Here is a 19,316-nt window from a genome sequence, read left to right on the forward strand (position 1 = left end):
TGCTACAGGACTCCTCAATGTTTGTCGTGCTACCATCTTCTAGGACAACACTTGATGGAGCAAAAAGAATCTCTCGAGGATGTACCTGCATCAAACCACGGTTCTAAACATTCCTGTTTTATCTACTCTTGTTTGGGAGTTTTGTGAGACACTTGACAGTTCTTCTTTCAGAAAGAAAACATTCCTTTAATATCTTGCCCTTATTTTGATCGGTGCTTCCTCTTCCTTCTGCTTTCTGTGACGACATAAAAGGATGTGAAAAACCTTCACTATCGATTACTGGATAACTAATATAGCCTCTCTCTCTCCAGCTTAGATCACTTCAGTGTTTTTATTAAATATAAGTATTAGTTTGTTGTTCTAAACATCTGGAGTCATTTTACAAACGTCATTGAGTTAACCCCAACAAATGATGAAGCTGTGATGGGTGGTGGTGAGAATTATGAAGAGTTGGGCATGGTGGTAATGGAACTATTTAAGCTCACATAGATGCAAAAAATAGCCCCACCTGACTTAAACAGAGGAGATTTGTCTTGTGCGGATCATGATTGCATAACTTAGTGCTGACCAATTCTGAGAAGCCCTGCCATTGGGAATATCTGCTTCCTTCTCTTTTCACCCCTTTATTCTCCATTTCTCTCTCCCAAATGTGATGGATAATCCTCTCTGCAGTAGTTCCCACTCCTATAAGGATTGAGCTCAAAGTTCAGTTTCCTCTCGGCGTGTGACTGCCTGGCAGGGCTGGGATCCGCAGTAGTTGTGGCTTGGTGGGGTAGGGAACCGTTCCGGTGGTCCCAGAGCCGAAGCATGCGGCTTCCTGGAAGTTCTGGAGCTGCAGCACGTTGCTGCCCAGTGGATCCTGGAGCTGTAGCTCTCAGCTGTCTGACTGGTCCCAGAGCCATGGCACCAATGGTTGCCCAGCGGGGTCAGCAGGACAGCAGAGCCAGCCAGGAGGCCTGCAGGCTGGGCAAAGGGGCCCATGGCAGGGATCCAGATTTTCCCCTGGTCTGGCAAAATCCCTCATCCTGAATAGATGCAACATATAAACTTAGAGATTGGAAGTATTATTAACTGTATTTTCACTGACAGGGATTTGAAACATAAGGCGATTAAGTGTATGCCCATGTTCACACAAGAAGGCTGTAGTAGATCTAGGAATTGAACCCAGCATTTCTGAGTTCTAGCCCAGCATATTAATCACAAAACTATCCTCCCTCTCTGGTAGCCATTAAAACCCCATGAAGTGAAAACAGAGTTTAAGACCCTGAGTTGTCAGGCTCAGAAATGTCCATTCTCTGTGATTAGTTCTCTTTCTAACTACAACTGAGCTTATACCTGGTGAGTAGAACTTTTCATTGTGTGAGCTGTCAGAAAGCTGCACTGTGAAAAATACAGTAAATGGGCAGCTGTCTTCTAAAGGAAGTCTCTCCCCTCAGACAGCAACCTGGTTCCGGACAAAGCGGCTCTAGTTCTGCCAGCTTGATAAATTTTCACTGTGGTCATGCCAGAATCACAGCCTTGTTTTCTGTAGTCTGGCTGTTAGTGATGATGTATGAATAAGTGAAGAAGACAGCTTCATTTTCATAAGCTAACTTGTGCCTGGAGTAACAAAGAGTGAGAGGAGTGCACTTAATCATAACTGCAGGGCCAGAGCAGGAAACAATGACAAAGCTTTTGCTGTTAGTCACGGTGTTTTATTATAACAACTCTTAAGAAGGAGAGACAGCGCAGAATATTGAGCAATTCAAACATGTCATGGTCGCCACTGTATTCTCATCTGAAAGAATGGCTTTATTTGCTCGCCTTCTAAAAAGGACTCCATGCTTGGTGGCACAGTAGATTAGTACACTAGTCTTTCACCTCACAAGAGGTGAGATCAAGTACAGTACACTGTCAGAGTTCAAATGAGACTAGTGAGATGCCTGGGAGAGGCGTGTCCTCATCACAAAGGCACCACCAGCATTTGGCACTGCAGTCTACTCTGGAGAAGACCAAGACTTTATTAATAGGGGTTACTGGAGTTCTTGATTAAGAAACATTGGCAGGATTATGGGTCTGTGGTGGGATCACTGGTAGGAGTGATGCAGATCAGAACTGAAATGTAGTCATGGAGCTGTGGGAGGAGTGAATTTTTCACAGCATCTGCCCCCGCCAGCACATTTATAAGTGCTAAATTCAGTTTTAAGTATCGGAGGGGTAGCCGTGTTAGTCTGAATCTGCAAAAGCGGTGAGGAGTCCTGTGGCATCTTATAGACTAACTGAAGTGTTGGAGCATAAGCCCACGAAAGCTTATGCTCCAACACTTCAGTTAGTCTATAAGGTACCACAGGACTCCTCGCCGCTTTTGCAAATTCAGTTTTAAAAGTAGCTAAATAAAACTATTAAAGGCTACTGAGAAAAAACCTACAATTGGTCCATTTTTAATGCAACAGTTTTCTATCAGAAAATGCAGTTTTGTCAAAATCTACATATTTTGTGGGAACGTGTTGCTTTTTATGACAGTTTTGGTGGGAAATTTTTCAAAAAGATTTCAAGTTGAAAGGGAGTGTTTCATTTTGACTTTCTCATTTGGTCCCAATTTTACCATTTCCTTTTGACTTTGAAGCTTTTAACTATATTTTAAATTTTAATATTCTATTCTATATATTGAATATTCTACAGTTTCACTGTTACTGAAACAAAATGGCTTAACATTAACAAAATGAAACCTTTCCATAGGCCATTTTGCTACTTCCAAATCAAAATATTCAAGAATTCCTAGCCTGAAAAATAATTTGAGATTTAGACTTTTTCTCCCGATTTTCAATGAAAACAAATGTTGAAATGTCAGTGTATCCTCAGGGATAAAAATTCTGTTTCCCAAATAGTTCTAAATATGGACTAGATACTGATCCAGAAAAGAACAAACTATATCTTTTAATTCTTGTTTTGGAGCAGACACTGACAATATCCATATCTTACACAAATGGAAATGCACTAGTAAAGTGTGCATTCACAACTTAATTCAAACTTGGAAGAGAAGTCATCTCATCAGTTTAACAATGACAGTATGTTCTAATTTCTGCTTTATGTTCTTTCAGGCCACCATGGGTGATCCTGAGGATGTAATTTGTACCATTGCCATTAAGAAAAGGAAGTCAGTGGGAGTAGGAGGAAGGATACAGATAAAAGGATAAAAACAAATATTATTTTAAGTGGAACCCCAAACATGAAATATTTAGAGACAGTCATCCCCAGTTAGATGAAAAATCTGATCAAAATTAATCTAGAGCCCATTTTAGCCCAGGTAGTGAGAGATTTAGGCAGACTGAGAATCCTTACCCTTAGCATTGTTTCCTTGAATACTGCATATCCTGAGATTTTCCCAGTTTTATCTTAGGAAAATTAAAGGAGTTTAAAAAAATGTCTGGAGTTGGCAAGAGACCTAGACTAGCTTTTATATAGATTGCAACTCCCAGTAGCTTGCAACTTTGAGTGTGTCTAGACTACAGTGTTTTGTCGACAATAGTATACTTTTGTCGACAAAACTATACCTGCATCTATGCTACTGCCGAGTTCTGTCGACATAACATCGATAGAACTCGGCAGTTTTGTTGACAGCGGTAAACCTTATTCTACGAGGAATAATGCCTTTTGTCGACAGAGTTCTGTCGACAGAAGGCGTTATTGCATCTACACTGTCCTTGGCGTCTACACTCTCATGTCGACAAAGCAGCTTGCTTTGTCGACAGAACTGGATGTAGTCTAGACGTTCTTTGTCGACAGAAGCCTTGTCGACAGTATCTGTCGACAAAGCCTCTGTCAACAAAAGCCTGTAGTCTAGACGTACCCTAAGTCTCCATAACATAATGGAGCAGATTGCTCCTTGCCTGCTGGTGGAATGAGAGTTGATCCATCCCTGACACTGCTAGGAATTCTTGTTTCAGCCTAAAGGTTGAAACTCTCTACAGGGATTCTCTGCTCCGGCAACATCCATGTTCTAGCACAGATATTTCAGGATCAGAGAGTCCCTTGTGGAGGGCCAGTGGCAAGGATCCCTGTGGGACGGGAAGCCCGGCATGTGACTGCCTGGCAGGGCTGGGAGCTGCAGTACATGGGGCTTGGTGGGTAGGGAACTGTTCCAGTGGTCCCAGAGTCAAAGCACACAGCTGCCTTGCAGTTCTGGAGCTGCAGCACGTGGCTGCCCAGCAGGTCTCGGCGCTGCAGCTCACTGCTGACAGGTCCCGGAGCCATGGCAGTGATAGCTGCCCAGCAGGGTCAGCAGAACATCAGAGCCAGCCAGGAGGCCTGCAGGCCCGTGGCAGGGGTCCAGATTTTCCCCTGGTCTGGCAAAATCCCTCATCCGGGACTGGTTAGGTCTCGAGGGTGCCAGACCAGACAGGGCCAACCTGTATTACTGTTTTGGTTGTAAAATGTTGTGTTGGCTACCAGTGTTGGCTACCAGTGTAGCCTGCAGTGTTGGCTACCAGACAAACAAGGATCAATTTCTCTGGAAAGTTTTAATTCCATCCCTGGTCACACGTTGATGCTGTACATTGGTATGGCTCGTTTTTTAAAACTGACGAGAAATTACTAGTGTGGAAAGAATGGGTGTGAATAACACAGTAGTTTAGTAGGGTCGGTAATTTAGTTCTCTTAGCTGATCTCCAAGAATCAGTTTCTGCTATTCCAAACATTCCAATATCAATATGAACTACCTGGTCCAGCAGCACAGTGTTACCTGCTGACCTCTTGGAGGGCATAGTTGGCACCAAAAACTCCAGAATTCTTCTGCACTGGGATATGGTTCCAGGGGTCTTCCCAGCCAGCTGTAACCTGTTAACGAATTCCTGGGTACAGAGACCCTAATGTAGATTTCCTGTGCCAGGCCTATGACAATTCATGTATATCCTTGAACCCTAGCCAATGGGAAAGTGCCTTGCAAAACATTAAACATTCTACTATTATTCTGTGAGCAAGGCTGATCCAGCAGAAAATTTTATTTTGTTCACACATAGGATACACTGCATGAGCCTTTCCAAAACAGACTTCTCCTGGAAGTGTTGGTCTCCTGGAGCCATTCTGGCTCACATGTGTTGGGAGTGTCCAAGTAGGCAGGAGGATTAATATGATAATGGATACTGCCTTAAAAATTATTTCCCAGAACTGTGTTTTGGGATATATCCTGTCAGCTTGGATACTCTCCAACACACTGAAAGCTTGGTTCTCTAAAGCAGTGCTTATTGCTAAATGACTCATATTGCTTAGGTGGAAGAGCTGAATTGACTCCAGGGATAAATGCTTGGCGCAGCAACTTGGCAAATCTGGCAGCTAAAGAGCAGAAACCAGTGTAGGGGAAAAAGAATGCCAGGCACACAAAGATTTGGTTTAAATTTTTGAAATTTTTGATGAATTCCTAGCACATGGAAAACAAGAGATTTTCCCTGGATACCTTCTTATACATTTTCTTTGTTTTTCTTTAGTCTCTCCGCACCCCCATGTACTCTCCTTATTTTTCAAATAAACAAATAAACAAAAGGATACAACCAAAGATTATTTTCTAAGTCTCCTCTCTCTCTCGGGGGGAAAACAAGCTGAGGGATAAAAATATCTTTCAAAATGGAGAGTTGGCATCAGTAAGTGGAAGAGCAAATCTGTTAACCAGCAACAATATTTGTGCATTGCCTGTTATAAATCAGTTTGAAGGCTGAACCCTATTATTTGTGTTTGGTAATGCATAGGGATAAAATAATGAAAGCAGACTGATCTTCCATAGAAAGAAATTTAAATATCTGTTTCTTACAAATGGGATTCTAGCATTTCCTTGATGTGAGAAGTATAATCCTGAGCATTCTCATTGCTGAGTTGTGAAACTCACTGTTAGGATATAAGCTTCAGAGGGGTAGCCGAGTTAGTCTGTAACAGGAAAAATTTTAAAAACAACACTCCGGTCATCTGAAGAAGTGGGCTATGCCCACGAAAGCTCATGATACCGTCTACATGTTAGGATATAGGCAGGGACATTCTGTTCTTCTCACCCCTGACATTCAGTTCCAGCTGGGCTATCTCTGAGTTTCTGCCCTGGTCTTCTCATCCTTTATTACTTGTAATAGTTTTCATTTGATTTACTCTATTCTTTCTCTAATGGAGTGATATTTATAAGGAACCGTCAGCCTTCCAGTTAGGAATCAACAGGTGTTAGCCCTGTAGTCCTCCAGATAGATATTTTTTTTCTTTTGAAACAAAACAATGTTTGTTTTCTTTTCAGGCAATGTCTAAACCACACACACTTACTTTTTGACCTCCTTCTCTGACTTGCTATGCCCTTCTCACACAACTTGTACTATTAATTTTCACTACCATCCTTGATGTACCTCCTTTGAAGACGTAATGGCCTTTGCCCTAAATTGCTTGCATTCTAAAAAGACTTAACAGGAATGGGAAAAGAAAGGGCATGCAAGTAGATTGGTCAAGGTGATGACAAACCATGTCATGAATAATAGAGTATTCTTATAATAAAAAAAACTTTTGTTATTTATGAAAATATAAAACGTTATTGTTTCAGACCGTCCCTTAAAAAGTGGTTTAGAACAAAAGGCTCTTATACCCTACTTTAGATATCAGTGTTCTTATAGATTATGGAACCAAAAGGGATCATCGTGATTACCCAAAGCATTATGAATTTTAATGATCCGCAGTGCTCATTATTTCTTCACTCAAAACACAGCCGTCATATGGCTCCAACAGCTTTTGATTAAAGTGATTTGGTCCCATGCTAGCTATGCCAACATCTTGAGTACTAGAAAATTGTAACTGGAAAGATGGAAGTTCTGCTAGGGTAGTTGGGCCTATAGTTTTGAAATCATGTTCTCACATTTCAGAGCATGGGGTAGTATATAGTATCTAGAAAAGTTGATAATACAGTTTCTAGACTCAGTTGTTCAAGTGTTTGCCACAAAAATCTCCCTGAGGGGACCTAGCCAGCATGAGTATGTCTGAAATTACAACTGGGATATGTGATTCCTAGGGTAAGTGCACAGACTTGTACTAGCTTGAGCTAGTCCATGGGAAATAGCAGTCCAGACATGGCAACACTGGTAGCAGCTCAAGCTAGCCACCTGAGCCCGAACCTACAAGGTGAGGCAGGCTTAGAGTCAGTCCAGTGGTTAACCCAAGCCACCACCTGTGCCACAATGTCCACACAGCTATTTATTAGCTGAGCTGATATTGCAAGTTGCATCTCCCAGCTGTATTGCAGACATACTCTGAAACAGCATCACTCTTTTCTTTCCCTGGTTACAAATTACATTTCCTCTGACCTCCAAAAGGATGGTTACAGTCACTTTTCTTCCACTTCATACAGCATTTCGTAGGACACATTGATTGGGCCACGTAGACCCTGCTGGTGTGCACTGAAAGTTCCCTAGTCCACTGTCACATAGTGCTGTTTCACATGGCCCTAGGTTAAATTGCACTGTGGTACTTTAAGTGCGCCTGTGCAGACTAATTAATGCTTGGCACATTAGTGCACTTTAGAAATCACACACTCACCCATATGGTGTGTGGCGAGACGAGCTCCCCCAGCCCGCCTCTCACCTCTTGCCCGCCCCAGTCTCCGCCCTGTAAAGTCTGCCGGGGGAGGGTAGCTCCCTCCTCCAGTCCTTGAGTCTCGGGGGCCCCCTGCGCCCCGATCGAGTGTCCCGGCCGCCGGGCTCGGAACGCCCTCACCCGCACTCGGCCCTTCCTGAACCTAAGGGCGTCCAGTCCGGCCGGCCTCACTCCGTCCCGCTGGGCCCGCTCCGCCGTCCAGGTTCCGCCGCCCTCCGGGTCGGTCTGCCGTCCTCCCCGGTTCGGGGTCGTGCCCCCCGGCCTCTGCTCGCCTGGGGCTGCCTGTGGGGAGAGGGAGAACTCCGCCAGCCCTCACCCCCATTTCCCCCCCTTCTCCTGGCTCCCCGGCGCTCTTTTGAACTGGCGCGCCCGGCGCGCCGCTTCCGGCCGCACCGCCACCGGCGCCCGCGGCCTCCGTGGTCCTAGAGCCTGCCCTGTAAGGCACAGCCGCAGCCCCGCTCCCCCGCTGGGCTGTGGGTTCGCCCTGCCTCTGGGCCGCCGTGAGGCCAGTGTGCCCTGCGATCTCCACCCGCCTCCGACCCTGCGGGCCCTCCGCTTCGGGGTTGAGAGAGCGGGGACAGACCTCCCCGTCACACCGTGTATCTACACAGCAAAGTTATTTTGGAATAATGGACAGCTTATTCCGACATCTGTAAGCCTCATTCTACAAAGAATAACGCTAATTCTGAAATAGCTATTTTGAAATAAGGCATGTGTAGATGCTCTACTTCTGCTATTCCAAAATAGCTCCTCACCAGGGCCGTTCTAAGTTATTCCTCCAGGGGCTCTACATGAAGATAGCACACCTACATTAGGAAAGCCTGCCTTGGACTAATTTTGAGGCTTCCTTGCCGTGTAGACGTGCTATTTTGAAATAAGCTACTTTGGAATAACTATTCTGGAATAGCTTATTCTGAAATAACTGTGCAGTGTAGACGTAGCCATAGTGTGCATTAACCCATTGTGTAGACAAACCCTCAGTTCAGTCCATGCAACTTTCTCTTCTAGCTAACCCCTTAGAATCCATCATTTGCTTTAACAAAAGGAGTCTCCTCTGATGCTTTCCTAGAGAAAATGTTGAAATTAAAGGGGAGAAAAAGTCAAGAGGAAATAATTTTCTATATTAGACCTATTTTCCAAATAATGTATTTATAATCAAAGAATAAACAAGCCATCATATTAGAGTATCCTGGTACTAACCTTGTTCTCATTGGAAGGATTCTCCAGCATGGTATGCCAAGATCAGCCAGCATTCTGATTTGCCTGGGTTGCATATATTTTTGTCAGTATAACAAAGATTCCCATAATGTGTAATTACTCAGGCCAGCCAGGAGAGAAAGATGCCGTGATGAGCCTACACTACCAGGATGTTATTGTTTTCAGTTAGGTGATTACCCATCGTCATAACGTGAAATAAAGGCAGCAGCAGAACTGCTTGGCTCTGTTTCCACTTGCTTTCCCACTCCAGGTTTTGTATTTGATTCCCATAGACTAACTTGTCTTTTTGTGTAATCGTCTGTTTGCATTTTTGCTTGTTTTCAGGACAGCAGGTTCTTGGCTTGGTTGAGAACCAGAGTGACTGGTACCTGGGTAACCTTTGGAAGAATCACCGTCCCTGGCCAGCTCTTGGGAGGGGTTACAACACTGGTAAGTCCTAAGATGTTTCTATGAATTGTTTTTCTGTATTTTATATTAATACTGCCCTTAGGAGCCCTACTCAGAAATCATTATGATGGTTTGGGACCCCTGGGATGCGAGCTGCGGTGCTGAGATGCCACTGAGTCAACCTACTATGCCAGCCTGGGCCCCTCTTTAACATTGTCCTGCAGAGCCAGGCACCAAAGCCTCCTCCAGCAAAGCTCACAGGCAGGGCCATGCCCAGCTGCAGAATATACAGACACTGAAGCTGTCTAAACTACATTCCTCTTTCAAAAGAGGAATGTAAATGAGGCCGATTGAAAATTCAAATGAAGCACGGATTTACAAATCTCATGTGAGAGTGCTTTTTTGAAAAAGAAACTACAGTCTAGACAGTGTTCTTTTGGGGGAAAAAACCCTTTTTCGAAAGAACCCATACACCTCATTTTTTCAGGAGTACGGGTTCTTTCAAAAAAGGGTTTTTTTCCCCCAAAGAACCCTGTCTAGACAGTAGTTTCCTTTTCGAAAACCCCTTTTTTGAAAAAGCACTCTCACACAATTATTCAAATGAATCCTTTTCTAGATGTTTTAAGTATCTCTTTGGGATGGAGAGCCAGCTAAAATCATCGTTTCCTCCCCCACCTTATATAGAATTTTCATAAGGCAGGAATCCTTTGTGATTCCACCACCTTTCCATGGAAAAGTAAATCAGACCAAGGAGTCGGTTAGTATCAGGTGACTGGGACACCTTGCATAAATCACATCCCAGTGTGTCATCCATTGGACAGTCAAATTTTTCACAGTCCATTGTCTTTGCTGATGGGACATTAGCCCTGTTTGGCTTTCCCATTATAGCCTCTAGAGGAGGAGGAGTGCCCCAAAGCAGCAAATATTGAATACAGTTTCCAAGATTAATATTCCTAACTCCAAAACAAAAATACGTACATACAAATGTGATCATCATATTCAGTAAATCATAAGCTTTCCAGTGATACCTTACATGAGCCATCTTGCATAAATCACATCTCAGTTGTCATATTCATAAACATATTTTCATAAAGCAAATGCTCCATCACCCTAAGTTTAAGCTAAGAGACAACAGGGGCATACAGGCAGACCAATGAGGGGATGGAGTTAGCACAGAATTGGTCTTAAATGTAAGAGGTGTCTGTTACAGCCACTCACCCTTTCCTTCCCATCATACTGCAATAATTTTCAGTAGAATGTACAGAAAATGATATTTTATGGTTCATTTTGTAGCTAGTTATGTTATTGCCCTGTATGTTACTTTGGGGAACATGTTACTGTGACAACTGCAGTTATCTGTGCAAATCTTGGAGAAGTTATGTGACCTATTTTAGGAGGTGCAGAGCTCTCGAATGGGCTGACACCCCATCATTCCATCTCTGCTACACACAACATTCTTGACAAAGTGCCCCAGATGCATGTCTGGGCCTAACAAGAAAAGAGAAACAAGAGCAAAGACTAATTACAGTCACTGGAGGTAAACGGCACCACAAAATTTCAGAGGGAGAAAAATGTAATTCCTCTATAACAGCAATAGACACATAATTGTCTTAGTAAAATGCAAAACTCTGATCGTCAATTTCTGCGTGCTCTGAGGGAGAGAAAATGCACTATATCACAGAGTTTATTACAACAGGAGAGACAAGTTTTCCCAATGATTTGTGTTTGAAATGTGAGAAAACATACTGGGTGTATAACAAGCGCACGTGCATCTAAATCACTTCTGTCTTGTGTTTTATATGCTGGGGTAGTGAATTGTGTTCCTTCTGCATTTGTAATAAAAGGGCAGAACAGCTGGTGAAGGCTTTTTTTTAAGTGCCCTTTTAAATAACTACATCACTAAACAACTCTTAATTTCTTTGCTTCGTGGAAATATATTGTGCTGTATCAAATGGATACTCTATAAAAAGGGTTCCGTAATCTTGCACTGTGCTGAAGTAGTTCAATCATCTGTAGGGCCCTACCAAATTCACTCTACGTTTTGGTCAATTTCATGGAGACCAGATTTCATGGTCCGTGATGTGTTTTTCATGGCTGAGAGTTTGGTAGGCCCCTAATCATTCATATATTTCACTGCTCTGTACTACCACCTGGAAATCATGACAGTTTGGGAGAACTTCAGCCTCTGCAAAGCATCTCACTTACGTCTATAATTATTCTAATGAAAATGTGCTGCTAAAGTATGCAAGAGCTAACAGATGTCTGGGTAAGGCTTCCTCTACACTATCTAGGGATGTGATTTCCATCTCTGTAATAGGTCGTGACTCACCGCTGCAGCGCCTCCTGCTGGTCTCCTAGGGAGTTCTTCACACACTGGGGGTCCTCCCTTCCCAGGGTACCCCAGCCCTCTATATCCACCTTGCCTCAGTGACCCACTGCCAGTCGTCATCTAGCCCCTGCCCCAGGGGCAAACTGCAGTCTGAAATGGCCATTCATCATAGGCAGGGGGTGTGGACCTGATGCCTTCTCCTGCCCTGGCTACCTCCATGTAGCCCTAGTACCCTCATGCCTTGAGAGCAAGACCTCCGCGTGGAAGGTTGCCTGGCCAGAGCTCCCCAGCTCTGCCTGCCCTTCCGAGCACTGCTCTGTCTCAGGTACCCTCTCTATCCTACCAGTCAGCCAGGTCATTCCTGCTCTACAGCTTGAGCCAAAGAGTATGTTTCTATCCTCTCTAGGAGCCCCTATTTACACAGGCCCAGCTGGGGTCTAATTGCCACAGCTGTTTGCTCCACAGCCCCAACCCTCTCCCAGGGCTGGATTTAACCCTTGGTAGGGCCAGCTTGGGGCAGCACAAGCTCACATACACATAAACATGAATCTAGCACAAAGTCTTGGTAGTACAGGCAGCAGCAGAAGTGAAGGCTCAACTTAGCCATACCCCGGGGCAGCCCGTGACTATAGGCCAACTCGGCCGTCGCCTAGGGCGCCGCCTTCAACAGGGCACCCGATGATGACATCACTACATTGAAGGCCGTGCAGACAGGGACGCCAATCACACGTTCCGCCTGGGGCACCAGCTGCAGCAGCCAACCTCAGGCCTTTCCTGGCCATACCAAGTACATACCTGCCTGAACCCAGTAGGTAAGTAGTCGGGTTGGCTTAACTGTGCTGCTGCTGCCCATACAAGTTGGACCTCTATAATCCAGAATTTCCTCATCCGCCAACATCCGTGGTCCAGCATCTTTGGGTGCTCCAAGCCTGAAGCACTCATGTGGAAAAGCCGTGGGCTCCATACTCAGGAACTCCTTCCCTCATCCTCCTAGAGCTGCCAGAGTGCTGCAAATAGTTGATTTGTGGCACTCAAGTTCAGGGAAGGGAAAGGAAGGAATGAGGATGGAGGAGTGCTCTGGGGAAGAGGCAGGGTAGCTGAATCACAGCCCCATAGCATTTGGGGCCACGGGTGGGAACCACAGCTTGGAGCACAGCCAGCCAACCACAGGGCTGCGCTTCTGGCTGTAGGGTTGTGCTCCCACAGACCACTGCAGCCACCTTGCCTCTTCTCCCAAGCACCCCTCCCATTCCTGCTCTGTCAGTGCCGGCACCTCTGCTGCTGTCGGAGTGGAGCTGCAAAGCCAACAGCAGCAGAGGAGCTGGCATTAACCTCTCCTGGTCTGGCAAATTCCCTGGTTCAGGATCAGTCCCAAAGGAGGTTCAACCTGTACTACTATTCCTATACTCCTATTTATACTTATTAAAATTAGTTCAGATGAGCTAGCATAAGTATGTGTACATGAGCTGAGATTCACTCGTAGCTCATAATGTAGACATAACCTAAGGAAGTAAGATTTTTAGGGGGTGTAACTTATTAAATTGTAGGAAGGGGGAGTTCTTGGTTCTGAATTTCCCAAAGTTGAGGAGCAAACACTAGGATTCACGCTCCTAAGCTATCTGACAGAGTGCTGATTTTCACAAGCGTGACACATGACCTGCAATGACCTTGCAGGTGGTTAAAAAAAAATGACATTTTCAATGCCACATCACCACACGATACTTTTTGTTCCACAGAAAGGTGGACACCATTTATATATCCATTCTCTTTCTCCTTGTTTTTGTATGTATTTTCCTTTTGACAGCTTTAAGTGACAAGAGGACACAGAAAACCTTGATGATCACAGAGTCACTTCACTTTGACATTGTCTGAACTCTGTTCATTTCACCAGCATAAAGCTGAAGTAGCACAGCAATTGCCTACTTCCAGGATCTTAATATTGATTTCATCGGTTGCTGCTACATGGAGAGCTGTGTATCTTTATTCTAGCTCAGCACAAGACATGGATCCAAACAGATTGTAAACGTACCAAACAAACTTCAGTACAGTACTAAATTCTGTCTTGGCTGAAGTTAAAATAATTGACTTTCTATAGTATTTTGCCTACATTACATATGGTAATGCTTGACAAAACTATACATACATTGTTACAAAGTCATGCATCAGCCTTCCCATAAATTTTAGTTTACTCTGAGACCCATATTTCAGTCATTCCTGACAGATCCAGTAAAATTCAGCCCTTTACAGCTCATGAGAGTGTTAAAAAAAAAAAAAAAAAAAAAATTAGCGAAAACCAAAAGGTGGAAAGTGAAAGGAAGATTACAAAGGTTACAATAAATAGACATTTTTCAAGCACATGCAACAAGAGGTCATTAAGTGAGACAGTGCAATCTCTGAGATGGTGAAGATGGATTATTGACAGAATCAGCATAAATGACTGTAAAAAAAATTAAAAATTAAGTCCATTGTTTGCCTCAATATTTCTAGAGGAGACCAGAGACATAAATCTCCTGAGGAGAAGAAACAGCTTTGGAGGAAATCAGAGCCTTATTTGTTATGTGATAAACAAATTAAAACAGCTGACCCAGAACACAATTCTAGGCCCAGGAGGGATCCAGAATTCTGGAGGAGGTGGCCGAAGAGAGATGAGAGCGATTAGCACAGGGCTGCACTGAAAAGCCGTGGGAAGGCAAGGTGGAGGACCCAGCTTTTGAATAATTAGCCAGCCAAGTGCTGAAGGAGGGTAGGAAAAGAGCAAATCCTAATGTGTTGACTAGGTGAATGGAGATATTGAATATAAGTCAGAGGGATTATTCTAACCCCTTTTGTAAGCAGCTAGGGAAGCCATATTTTAACTAGCACTACAGTCCAATGTTAATGTTCTGACTTTAAGGCTAGACTGAGCTGTTAAGCTAGGGCAGGTTGAGGAGCTATGTGTACCAGGGAGTAATTGTGCCTCAGAGCTGGCTGACACAAACATTCAGTTTACAGCAAACTGGAGTATAAACTTATCCCCCTGCAACCTGCTATGCACTCAGTGTCTTTGTGGACCGTGCTGATGCATGCTGAGAGTTTTTTAGTGCACCTCCACATCAAAGCGACGTGGAACAAAGCACACATCAGCCAGGTTGATATGTGCAGTTCAAATGCAGCAGGCTAGTGTGGGGTGGATTTACACCCCATCTTGCCGTGGGCTAAATATTTGTTTGTGTAGATAATAGCTTCAGAGGCATAATTTCTCCCCTGCTCTTCTCTTGTTCTGAAGGAAGTGCTTTGCTACCACCCTATTCAGGGTGCAGTGTGCTTCCCCCACCGTGCTCAGCCATTTCCCTCCTTTCTTGCAGTGGGGAGCGTTGGCTGCATGGCTCCTGCTCTCTCCTGTCATGCCCAGACCCATAAGCCAGACAAGGTTAACACAGGTTTGCAGAGAGTTACACGGAGGGAGCCCTATTCCTTTGCACAGTCATATAGCTTGAGGTCATAATCAAGCCCAAACTAATGAAGTTAAGAGGAAAGGACCCAACCTCTAAAATTAAGACTGCTTGAGCACAATGTTCTAGACAGCATCTCACCAGCACTTTGTATACAGCACCAGTATCACTTCCTGAGATTTGTATTCTCTTTTACTCCATTCATTTTTCGGTTCTAGCCTTGCAGAATATACAGCCTCGTTTCAAATTTGTGGCAAGTGATTTTTTTTCTACCATATTGTACTGGCAAGTTATATTTAATTTATTCTCATCTGTCCCTCATCTCTAGGTTTACCTTCCACATGTCTTTATGTTTTAGATATTCCCCATCCTCATCAACACTGGGTATTCGACTGTACTTCACTTTTTGCTCACTTGTTCTTTGAACCAAGTCTGCAAATGAATAGCTCCATTCCTGCATGCCCAGACAAAATGTTCAGATAGAATAAAACCTCCTCTTACCAATCTATGTGGACTTTCTCATTCATCTGCAAAGGCAGATAGTCCAAGACCCAACTCAGCCCATGACACTCCTATTTAAAGAAAACCAGAAAGGACTTAATATCCAGCATGAGAGAGAGTAGACCTCAGTGGAAACTTGATTTTCAGCTTGAGAAGTTCCCATTTACAGCCACTCTATTTCCATTGTTTGACAGAGTTCAGCAAGCTGTTTTAAGCACCGTAGCAGTTTTTCCAGTGCTTTGTCCAATAAAACTCAGTGTGGTGTCTTATCAAATGCTTTGTGAACATTTAAGTGCTGTATATAACATCTACTGTGTTTCTCCTGTCTATAGTGGCAGTAATACTTGAAGGACCCCCGTACTTTAGTTAAAACAATCTTTCCCTCTTTTAAATCCATGCTGTCTGACTCTAATTAAATGTGCTTTGAAAGTGTTTCCCAACTACTGCAGGTTGTGAATAATCTTTTCGAGGCTTTTTCCCTTTACCAGTGTTGCGCTGATCATTGTAGAATTGGTCCGTTTTTTTTTTTGTTTGTTTTTTTTTTTTTTTTGAGTAATGGTCTTCTTAGTCCTCAGAAAACTCTTCTCGAAGAAATTCTGAACATAAAATTGAAGGCGTCCCTAATCTCTCTCCTTTTCTTTTAAGACTCAGGATGTAAACTCTTAGGGCATGGTAATTTATCTGACTTATAGGTTTGTCTATACTATACTTTCTGAAATGCTGGGAAACACTTTTTAAAAGCAGTTTCCAGTGATTTCATTGTAGTGACTTCAGGCCAGATATGTAGCTTGTGTAAATCACTCCTAGCTCTTAATTCTAGTGGAGGTAGGCCAGTGTACAGCAGCTGAGAATCTGATTCCAAGCCTTCAAAGAATTGAGGTGAGTGGGTAGTGCAGGAGTCAGGGTTGTGGGGAGTGAAGAGGGATTGGTTCATAGCAGAAAGTTGGGATGTGGGGGTGCAGGAGTCAGGGCAGGTGCTTGGGGGTGAGAGGGCTCTGAACTTAGGGTTTGAGGCGGGGGTGCAGGATTCAGAGACCTACAGCACTTTAACGCAAGCCTAGTCCCTATTATGTGATAGCCACCAGGTTGACTGACCCACTAGGGACTGAAACAAGGACCTCTTGAGCTTTATTTAAAAAAAAAAAGAAGTTGTTCCAGCTTGAGTTAACATGCCAGACTCTCACACTGAGATCTCTAACAAACCATGTCTGTGGATTGGACATAGAAATGTGAACATAGCACACAGTCAGTGGTGGACTACATTTGCACACTGGCTTATTATTTCAGGGTGTTTCATGTGTGGTGGACTGCTGACATTGGTCTATTAATTCTTTGAGAAAAGACCACTGAAAGATGTATTAGTAGTGGGAAATATGTATAAAAAATAAAACAGATTTTTCATGAAGAACGTATAATTCTTAATGAGAAGGCCTCTTGCAGAGCAGATTGTGTCTATAAATTAATATTATATCACATTTTGGGCCTGCCAAAATTGATATTGTGTATCATCAATGTAATGAATAAATTACCAAGCACCACAAAGAGTTGAAATAATGTATATGAAAGTGGAGCTCTCTAAGGTGCTGATCCTGCAAATGTCCATGTACTTAACTTTGATTACATAAGTGTTCCAGTCTGCTGAGAGCAACTATTATTTTCCACTGTTTCACATGTGTATGTTTTCAGGATAGAGTTCCTGCTTATATTGGAAGAAACCAAGAATTAGTAACTCTCAGTCACTTTGGTGGAATTTTCTAGTGGTCATCAATCCTCAGGATCAACTCTAGTGGATACTACTAAATTCAGCACAGATGTGGCATATTACAAAAGCGCTAACCTACCCATATGTGTTTTCTCATAAGATACAAAAATCAACCACAGCATTCTAGTTAGAGCACAGATTCTCAGACTGAAGTCTGTGGATGTTAACCACGAATAGCACCTTTCCTAGTAGTCTGTTGGAGGGAGTATTTTGAAAACCAAGCAGCAGACTTTTTGGAGAGAAAGTGATTCAGGAGTGAATCTCTCAAGGAATATTCTACAGAGTTAAAAGGTTTGAGAACTAGGCTACATCTAGACTATAGTTCTTCCAGGATACTGGAGGGCAGGATACTGGAGGGATCTGGAAAAACTGTTCCGTGTCCAGGGAACACGTTTGCTCTTCCGCTTTTTTTGCAGAAGAGCAAACATACTCTTTAAACACCCCTGTATTCCTCATTCCACAAGGAAAAGGGGGGCTTCCAAAAGAGGGGGGGTTTCTGACATTTGGCCCAGTCTAGATGGGCCAAATGTCGGAAAAGCCTCTTCCGACAAAAGGATTGGGAAAAGCAACAGTATAGACCTAGCCCTAGTTGGTCACAGAACCCTAAGGTATACAGCATGTAAAGGACTAATTCTAGACAATTTCATTAAGTTTACTCACACCCTTTCTGAAAGGCAATGCAATATGCACACTTCTTGTTACACAAAGCATTTGCCACAACAGATACTGGTCCCACAAGAATTTTCATTAGGTTTGACCATGAGCACAGGTTCCTTTGAAAACAGCTGAAAATTTGCTTTTCTATGGTTCAGAAATAATCTAGAGGAAGAATGAGGTCAAACACTAGTGCTAAAAAAAGACTTAACATCATGTCCATGTAATCAATTTCAGATTGTAGCAGCTCTTCAGATTTTTGCATTAGAATTTTCCATGGCTGCCTTCTTATTTGGGAAAACTTTTAATCTGTGTGTAACATACCTGTACACCCACATATTCTGTTTTACACGACTATATTAACTCTGTTTTATGAAAAATCTGGGTAATGTGTGTGCAGTTTAAGTAGTGATTCTGTAAGTATGTAATTCTGTCAAAATATTAAGGCACTCAGCCTTTTTGTGCCATCACTGGATCACTGAAATGGTAATTTTGCTTTTTAATGACCAGTTCCCTGTGTCTTGTTCTCTCTGAAATTTACAGCTTGCACTTAAAAATAAGGTATCTAAAAAGTGGCTTCAGATCAAAAGCAGCTCCCTTTCCAATCTCCCCTTCTCAGTTTCTAAATCATTTGATGTCTGAGAACTAGTTTACATCATGCTTGACATTTCAGAAACACAGGTCAATGTGTATTTGGTTTATAAAAATGGTATATCCAGTTTGAGATCTGTCCAGAAAATAATGGCTTAATTGTGAATAAATTTGTCCACTGTTCATAGCATTTTCCGAGATACAGCCACTGTTCCTTGGCAATTAACTCCATCAAGCCTTGATATAATTGCATTCTTTAGAATAACACCTGGCTTTAATGGAGCTCTCATTAGCTTCATCTCCCAAGGAACCTGTGATGAAAAAGCAGTGGCATAGGATACTCTGGATCAGATTCTAATTTTCATAACTCTGCTGTAAATACAGAGTAACTCAATTAAAGTTGATGAAGTTGGCCCAAATGTAAAGTAGTTTTATCTAGATCAGAATCTAGCCATAATATTTTAGATGTATGTAATATAAATACATAGATATGCATATGCACTGTAAATTAAGTTGTGCAAAAAAAAAATCCTAAATTCCTTTCCAAACCACTTAGGAGGTCATTTTGAAGTTCAGTATTTTTGGCTGTCTAGAGACAGCTCTTAAGTAATTTGTATGAACAAGGGAGACTTATGAGTCATTTGTCCAGCATTCTGAATTGCCCTTTGTCTATTATAGAGGATTCTTCCTTAGTGCTTTAAGCTTACCAAAGAAAGAATTATGCACAAGCAATGAGCTGAACTATTCTAGGTCCTAGGAATACATAAGGATAATCCCTTACAGATATATAATAATAACAATAACACTTCTCTCTTACAGAACTTCTTTTATCCTGGGTTCTCATAATGCTTTACAG

General features: G+C 42.9%; 1 protein-coding gene across 7 annotated transcripts in view; it reads left to right on the plus strand.

Annotated features, from left to right (window-relative positions):
- The window catches only part of LARGE1 (LARGE xylosyl- and glucuronyltransferase 1), a 499,616-nt gene that overhangs the window by 381,890 nt on the left and 98,410 nt on the right, over positions 1 to 19,316 (plus strand). For all 7 annotated transcript variants that reach the window (XM_025178894.3, XM_025178889.3, XM_089781534.1 and 4 more), the window contains one exon: positions 9,130 to 9,234. In XM_025178894.3, the coding sequence (XP_025034679.1) occupies positions 9,130 to 9,234 (105 nt within the window). The remainder of the gene's footprint in view (positions 1 to 9,129; positions 9,235 to 19,316) is intronic.

The sequence above is a fragment of the Pelodiscus sinensis genome, chromosome 1 (assembly GCF_052426305.1).
Source record: "Pelodiscus sinensis isolate ZL-2025 chromosome 1, ASM5242630v1, whole genome shotgun sequence".
NCBI lineage: Eukaryota > Metazoa > Chordata > Testudines > Trionychidae > Pelodiscus > Pelodiscus sinensis.